This window comes from Vitis riparia, chromosome 1, assembly GCF_004353265.1.
Source record: "Vitis riparia cultivar Riparia Gloire de Montpellier isolate 1030 chromosome 1, EGFV_Vit.rip_1.0, whole genome shotgun sequence".
Taxonomy (NCBI): domain Eukaryota; kingdom Viridiplantae; phylum Streptophyta; class Magnoliopsida; order Vitales; family Vitaceae; genus Vitis; species Vitis riparia.
The window spans coordinates 20776879-20785342 of record NC_048431.1 but is presented as its reverse complement, the minus strand read 5'-3'; the positions used below and the strand labels follow the sequence as shown (position 1 = coordinate 20785342).

The 8464-nt window shown below is 34.6% G+C and overlaps 1 protein-coding gene across 1 annotated transcript; it reads right to left on the bottom strand.

Annotated features, from left to right (window-relative positions):
- Window positions 1-2430: 2430 nt before the first annotated feature.
- Window positions 2431-5592, bottom strand: LOC117911079 (transcription factor bHLH111). Its single transcript, XM_034825263.1, has 7 exons — window positions 5228-5592; window positions 3770-4520; window positions 3549-3680; window positions 3391-3462; window positions 3228-3293; window positions 2851-2883; window positions 2431-2763 (listed from the first exon to the last, which is right to left on the bottom strand). Exons 1-7 carry the CDS (start codon window positions 5533-5535, stop codon window positions 2599-2601), a joined length of 1527 nt encoding a protein of 508 aa, XP_034681154.1. The 5' UTR covers window positions 5536-5592; the 3' UTR covers window positions 2431-2598.
- Between the last annotated feature and the right edge of the window lie 2872 nt (window positions 5593-8464).

Below are 8464 nucleotides of genomic sequence, written 5' to 3'. Positions count from 1 at the left end.
ATTGGAAAGACCACAATCTGCAGCAGTGATGAAAGTTTTAAAAGAGGACTACATTTAGCAAGATTTCTCATATAATCTTTTCTCTTTGGCTTCTTTTGTTTCGGAAGAAGACATGAGAGACATGCAATCCTTAATTCAAACCCTTCTTCCTCTTGAGAAATTCACTATATTTGTGTATATAGGAAGTATCTTTCAGGAAAATCAGAAGAAGCAGGTCTTCATCATATTGAAGAAGAGCAGGATCATTACCCATCGGTAATAGGCTTGCATTTTTAGCTGCTCGGACAACTTTGATTAAGGCTTTTCTAAGCCATTTTCCAGGAACTTCCCTTTCCAAGTCACCTAACAAAGGCTTTGAAACAACTAGTACATCAACTTTTTAGAATTTTGAGATTTCCATTAAAATGGTAAGACACTTACCATGTGAGGGCAACTTTTTATGCTCTAACTTGGAACACTTTTTCCATGCAAGATTTCAGAAGGAAAAGGTTTTCCTCCAGAAATACTTGGAACTTACAGCTGTTCCATTGGTTCAGATCAGGTATATAAATAAAAACTCGGTTATTTAAGTACTGAATGGATTTGAAAGAGAAATAGCATTCTACTTTGTAATGGTTAGGGACTGGTAATTATTTGTAATCAATCTCCTTTTCTATGGCAATGCATGGTTTCCAAATAAACCAGACTAGATAAAAACCATCAAATTATTCTGTAATGCTTATTGTAAACTTGGTGCAATGGTTAATTTGCAAATTAATTGAACGTTATTGGTTGGTTTGTATTGATCTTGTGTAATGTTTGTATCATTAATCTGGAAGTTTAAGAAAATATTTCTGTTTTCTAAGCCGGTTGGAAAACAGTATCCATACATCAGCACAGTAGTTCTGCTAGCTCAGATGCGGAATCAGATGACATACATGCACATAATTCTCCCATTTTCCTTTCTTTACGCCCAAACAATAATTTATTCATAGGTAAATGGAGGTATGAACTCGTCAATTGTGAAGGCAAGGGTTCATTTGGTGGCCTTAGGAGGATAAAAAGAAAGATGGCTTAAATTATCATGAGATCCAAAGTAAATTATATAACCACATATGATCATATATATAATTTCAACCGGTCTGCTTTGGATCCACCCTTGCATGCAACTTTCTTGAAACATTGTGGTACTAAAAAATCTGGATTCCTGTCATCCAGGCTATAATATTGTTGAGTTAACCATACCCTTCGATCATCCATTCATGGATTTGCATTTTAAATTTATTTCCTCATAAGATTTGCTTGAGGATTTTTTTTTTTGGAGCTTCAACCAATCGAGTGTCTGAATAGTAAATCCTCATCTAAAATTGGGTTTTCATCAACTTAATTTATTTAACCAAGTCTAAAATAGCAAGAAAACTAGATCAATATTTTGATAATTGTTGGGTTTTTGGTCATTGTGACATGATTCTTGTTTCATATGGAGGACTTGACTGGGTTTAAATTAAACTGCACTTGCATATATGGTCAAGCTATGCCATAGAGAATCATAATCTGAGATGCTTGCAGTCAAGTTTAATCATCACTCACTAACATTTTGTGCCAATTACCTTGAAAAAGAAAAGAAGAAAAAAAAGAGATATGGGCAAAGCTTTAACTATGCTAGCAATAAACACCTAGTGTTGTAGGGGTAGTTGCACTATTTGATATTGGAGCTAGCATATTCCTTCTGCACTTTGGGAGTGGGTGGGTGAAGCTTTCTTCTAAATGTTTACCTTTTCCTCCCCACTTTAAGCTTCTAGTGTTGCAAAAGTTTGGAATTGTTTAAACCCAAGTTTCCATGAGGACATACAGGCCTCAAATTTTCTACATAAATATAATATTCCCAAGCTTGTATATTTTTATGGGTGCATTAGTATCTTTTGATAAAAAGAATAGAACTTATAAAAGGAAGGACAATGAGTTGAATGAACAACATACAATAATAGTTTTGAAAAAAGTTGAATTAATGCCATAAAACAGATCTAGACATATCTGACAATTGGGTTTTCACTCTTGAATTTTAAAATATATTATAATATTTGGTAAATTGGAGGTATCCCTTGGCAGAGGTATAGAGAGAGGCAATTCAAGAGGAAGAAAAAACATTTAGCCTAAAATTTCATTTACAAATCTGAAACTTTTCAAAAATTTTGACAGGTATTTCAGTCTTAGTTATGTCTTCTTTGATCACAGAAATATCAGCCTTAATTAAAATATATAGCTGCTGTTCTAGGTCATGTCATTAATTGATTCTAGCATATCAAGCTTGAAAATAACATAGGTAGTCAGGATTTATGAATGAATGAGGAATATCAAGACCAACTGTAAGTAGCATCGGCCTGATAGTCTGTGTATAGTTGTTAATTATGTAACAAGGAATACTCTCTTGTGAAAGTTCTCGTATAGTTGTTAACTATGTAACAAGGAATGAAAGGCTATTATTGATTTATAGATGTTATAGTATTGTACTCCAATATAGGTTATTTCTCTGCTACCGGGCATGCTATCACTTTGATCACATCATCCAACAAGAGGTACATTGATAGTAAGATCATATAAAGAAAGCATGGACTCCTTTCATCTATACAAACACCCCCTATATGTAGTTGGCCAGTAGTCTGATCCTGTGTTCTCTCGATAAACTTGAGGAGTACATGAAATAGGAACCAAACAAAGACCTCTGCTCTTGAGATCAAGCTTTAGATCTCCTTTATCTTTTCTATCCAAGCCTCCCCATGGATCCTGGAATTAACATCATATTCAGTTTATATTTCAGCCAAGAAATTCGATTGAAAGTTATAGAGTATATCTATACATTACTTTGCTTACCTTATTAGTCTTCATGTAAGGATTACTCAGTAACTGCAGAAAAGAATGAAAGTAATAGTCATTAATACACATCTCAACCAGCCGAGATTACAACATTCATGTATATTCTGATTTTCAAAGTGAGGTTGCTGTTTCGGTCCCTTTTATTACTAAGGTGTTACTATTACTAATTAGTAAAAATAGAACCAGGTTTTCTTCTTCTACTACAAGAATATTTTATGGTCGATGTGATCATGATTATAATAGTTAATATCATTATCTTGGTGTAGCATATAATTAATATTATTGTGATCAATATTTTCTATTGTAGTAATGATAATAACTGTTATAGTCAATACTTAGTGCACCAAGAAGAAAGATTATGAATGTGATCCCACCTGCACTTGCTCTTGCAGAAATTTTATGTATCCAATTGCTTCATATAGCACAGATGCGGTATCGGTCTGGAAATATAAGGAGTTCAGTTAATTTAAAGAAAATAATACAAAAAAGGAAAAAGAAAAAGTTCTGGTTAAACAAATTAAGTGCTTTTGTTGGAACCTTTCCAAAAGGCGACACAATTTGCTGAAGAGCTGTGATCCTATCTCCCAGCTTGACTTTCGGGGCCTGCATCTGTAAAGTATACATATTTTCAGGACCAAGCGTGACAGCAAATTTTCATTTTGAATACAAAATTATGGTTTTTGTTATCCATATACCTTTACAGAAGAAACCGTAGAGCTCTCCTGCTTAGGTTTTTTCATGACTGTCTGAGCCTCTGAAGTGTCTTGATCAGACCTTTTCTTCTTTCCTTCATTGCTAATCCCCTGTCCTCTTGCATTATTTCTTGCCTGCAGCATTATGTGGCATATTAAGATAACCAGGTGAATATATAGGGCAAAAAAAATTGAATAAGAAAGATAGAGCAAGATTGGTTTACTTGGGAAGAAGTTTGGAGTCCTTGCTTCTTACAATCGGATAAACTCAACGGTTTTAAACAGGGTTTAGACTCGCGACTATCCACCAAAGGCTTGCATAATCTACTGCTAAATGATATGACATCTGCAAAATTTCTTGGGTTACTGCATGTTGTATTGGGGATTCCATAATAGTATTTGCCGTTGTCTCCTACTATCGAGCCGTTAAGGCCAAATTGATATCCAATGCCATTACTTTGACATGGCCTGCGGAGTAATGGCCCAGGGGATGATCCAATCTCATGATGATCGTTCTCCACTTTTTGATCATGACGGTAACATGATAACAACCCGGAATTTCTGCTTGCTCCCATGCCACATGATGCTGATTCATTGAATGTCAGTTTCATGTGACAGAGATCAGGCTGTGAGTACTGAATGTCCATTGGTGAACTCAAAGACATATTGCAAATTTGTGGGTCGAACTGATGGTTAACTTCTGGGTCTGGAGGGGCAATAGACCAGTTGCTAACCAAATCAGATAACTTGGTAAGCCTTTCACTTCCAATGAAGTTCTCGCTGAACCCGTTAAAATGCTTATCGAAATTACTGAAAGATGTGGAGTTGGTGAATTCCCAACTGTTATCCATTTTCTTCAAGTAGTCACAGGCAGGTTCAAAAATTCCAGTTGATAAACTCTTTGATGAGAGTGCATCAAGTAAGTTCTCTCCAACATCTTGACTACCATGCAAATCTCCATTGCTTCCAACATTTCTGCGAGGTACAACCATAAGGTTCAATTATCTTCCTCACGAAATACAAATAATTACTCAATTTTTCCCAAGGAAAAGAAAAGAAAAGAAAAATGAAAGAAAAAAGTATGTCGCTAAATAATGAAAAATTAGGATTAAACATCTACGTTATTCTACTTGTATACTTCTAGTTCTTTTAGTAACTTGTATAGGGCAGTTCATCCTTTTTATCTGCAGCTGCCACCCAAATAGGATTGTCCAAAAAAAGTTGATGATATAAACTGTCCTCAGTAGTTTCAACAACATAGATTCTTTTGTTAATCACCGATAAATGTAACTACCTATGGTTATCTTGATGGAAATAGATATTCATGCCATCTACCCTTTGAAAAGAGGAAATGAACCAGAAAAAGGTCACCCTACCTGAGTCGTTGCCAGTATTAAAAAGCAATATGAAAGCACTGAAAAAAATTAAGCGGATGGATTATTAAAAAGATGATAGAAAAAAAAAATAAAAATGAAAGAAACCGAACCCACCCATACTTGCACCTAACTGACCATTAGTGCACCATTTTCTCTTTCTTCTTTCGCTTAAAAGATTCTTGGTTCCACTCAACTCAATCAAACACACACGAAGATGAATACTAATGTATACAAAGAAGAAACCAATATGACAATAATAAAGTATCCTTTTTATGTCCTTGTAGATGATGCAACATCTAAACTTACAATAGAACATGGCTCCAAAGATGACTATCCGAGGCTGCAGGTTCACCAATTAACTCGTTGGTGGAAGAAGCAGGCTCAATGAGGCGGCGGGACGACTCAACAGTAAGGCCAGAGTGATTCGAGGCATTGGTAAAGGATGTGGAGATTGAAACCTCCTCTTCACAAGAAGAGTTGGAGTTAGGGTTTGGTTGGCTCCAAGGGTTTGTACTATTGTAACATGAAGAAAGAGTAGAGCTCCCATGGAGATCCCACCAGTTGGGTGCAGAAGAAGAGGTTGCAACAGAGCTATCAGTGCATTCTTCTGCCATAACTCTGATGGTGGAAATGCTATTGGGAGGATCCTTTTTTTTTTTTTCTTTTCGTTGGTGGTGGATTGGAATTTAAGGAGGATATCGTCGGTGGTGACGTACGTTTGTAGGTTATATCAATTATAGGGGAGACAATAAAATATGCAGCCTGAATTTTTCCACTGAGGTTCGTGGGCAATTATTATAGATAGGGCTGGGGCAGCAAGTGTTTGGTTTAGGATTACTAATGTTGTAGTTGGACACTGTATTCCTCTACGTTGTTGGCCTCACTGTACACACACTCCCTCTCTCTCTCTCTCTCTCTCTCTCCCTCCTTGTGTTGTGCGTGTACATGTGTTGCATACCATGGTTTTGATACGCCTTGGAGTATGCATGCCACATGGCATTTGTCTCTTCAAAAGTCTTGATGTTTCCGTAGTGACTATTAAATTTCATGATCATCAACAAGTAATTGTGAAAAAATCCAAATGAATTAATGTATTAAGATAATTTGCATGGGTCGACAGCAACATGATATACATACAATTTGCATCAAACTAATAACAAGTGATCTAAATTTTATGATAAACAATTTTACTCGCTAATCTCAGGATCAACACTAACATTTATGACGATATACGGGAGTTTCCGTAATAGTATGACAGGATTTCCTAGGGCAACTTCTGTGATCATGATCAAAATGAAATTGCCCATGAATTATTTAATCTTTGTGTTTCTCTTTTACATGAAGATAAAAATAGACAAGAAGTGGCAGAAATATCCCATCTAAACTTATCAATCATCTTCAGAAGCATGAAATAATGTCATTGGAATCCTAATGTACGTATTCTTTTGCGGCCATGATAGTTAGCATGAACAGTTTTAGAAAAAACTACTGATTAATGGGTTCGTAAAAGAACTAGTAAATAATCTGTGGAGTCAAAAATCCAATAAGTGCAATGAAGAGAATTGCCATAGTTTGACCAAAAAATTAAGTGAAAACTTTCACCTTAGCATCCTAGCTCTCTAGACATATATATAAAATACCATGAATCAGAATACACACTACGGGAGTGGACAGGAACCTATTGTTTGTCCTTTTGCTATATATGGAGCAAAGCACTAACGTCTGGAAGCTCTTTTACAGTGTTCTCCAGTTGTACTTTAAATGCACTATGAGACATAATGTACCAAACAATTCTCACGCGTGTGTGCCCAATTTGTCATGTGTGCAGCCTTCCATCACACTGAGCGAGAACATGAGCCTTCATGTTTTTTAAGAACAAGTACAAATCATGTTGAGAAGTGTAAAACCCATGTTTTAGATTTCTATTCAGACACTCTTAAATGTTTTGTTTGGCAGACCCTTGAATTCTAAAGCACTTTAAAGTAGCAGAGATTGTGTTAGAAGAGAAATTACAACTTTGCTAAATGCAAAATAGTTTTCGAAGCAAGGATTCAGAATTTTTTCTTTCATATCAACCGATATCTTTTTATGTTATTTAATGAAGCAATTCAATGGCACTAGATAGGCAACTGTCATTGGATTCTCTGTGCATAAAATTCTTAATTAAGACTGAGCCAGGTGACTTGCTGCTTTATGCTGAGCAAAACAGAGTCATAGTGGAGGATGTAACATTATATGTCTCCAAGTTATGGTCAAATTCAATTCAAAACAAAAATTATGAAAAAGATATATAATAGTGGAATGAGTGATCTTATTGAAACAACCGAGTTCAAGAAAACGAATGATGATGTTATTTGTATGCTCCTTAAAATGATTTCTTCTTGAAATCTTTTCATTCTTCTTTTACTGATATACAATAATAATAAACAATGTGTGCGCTTGTCTTGGTTTGGCTTAGTCCTATCCATATACAGCAGAGAGAGAAACAGCTATACCATGGTGGCATACACTATCAGTTTTGGTGTCCTATGATGATTTTGGAAATTTAATATTCATTGGATCACTAAATGCATGTATATAGGTTCGTTGGCCTTCGATGTTTCGCCTAATTAAGCTGTTCAATGAATCTAGATTTTGTTCACGAATATGAACAATGAACCCCTAAAAGTTGAATTGTCTCTATATGAAAGTTTATTTACTTATGTCGTTGTTACAATATGCCAAAAATATACACATCAACGGTTTACTATCTGTTTTATTTATTAATATTGGTCCTAAATGTGAACTAGTTATTCGGTCAAAATGATTTGAACCAATTGTCTATATTTCCTTGTTTTTTCCCTTACAAAATATGTTTGATTTGTATATATACTATATCTTGTTACACTAAACTTTTGAACTTAGCCCCTTCCATTGACCCACCAAGTATTGAAGATATCAACAAGAAGTGAATTGAGCTAAGATTAGAATTTTTGTTGCTTTAGGAATTCATTTTTAGTTTAGTAATTGGACTTATGTGTTTGTTGTTACTAGAGACTTTATTTTTTGGATGTGTCTAATTTTTGTCTGTAATCAAATTTATGATAGGTTTTTGTAACAACATAAATTTAAATAAAACAATTTTATAAATATATATATATTTCTTTCTCAAATATACACTAATTAAAATCTTAGTCGAATAATTAAACTCTTAATAATTAAAATAATTAGAAAAGTTGAATAACCTCAAGACCACACAAATAGGTTAGGAAGGATTAACATTAACTTAAACTATTGTGATTAGTTTAAGGGTGTGTTAGAATTGTCACACATTACACTTAAGGAATGTCAAATGTCACACATAGAGGCACCGAGAAATTGGGCAAAGCAAGACAAATGGATTTTTATGCAATTGGTTGGAAACATCAAAAGCTAAAGATTTTCATTTGTTCTTAGAGGAAATGTTGAAAGTAAGAAATGTTCTTTGGTTTTTTTTTTTTTTCCTTCAAACTTTTCCCCTTCTTCTTCACCTCTTTCTTTAGGAAATTGTTACTAGTGTGAAGG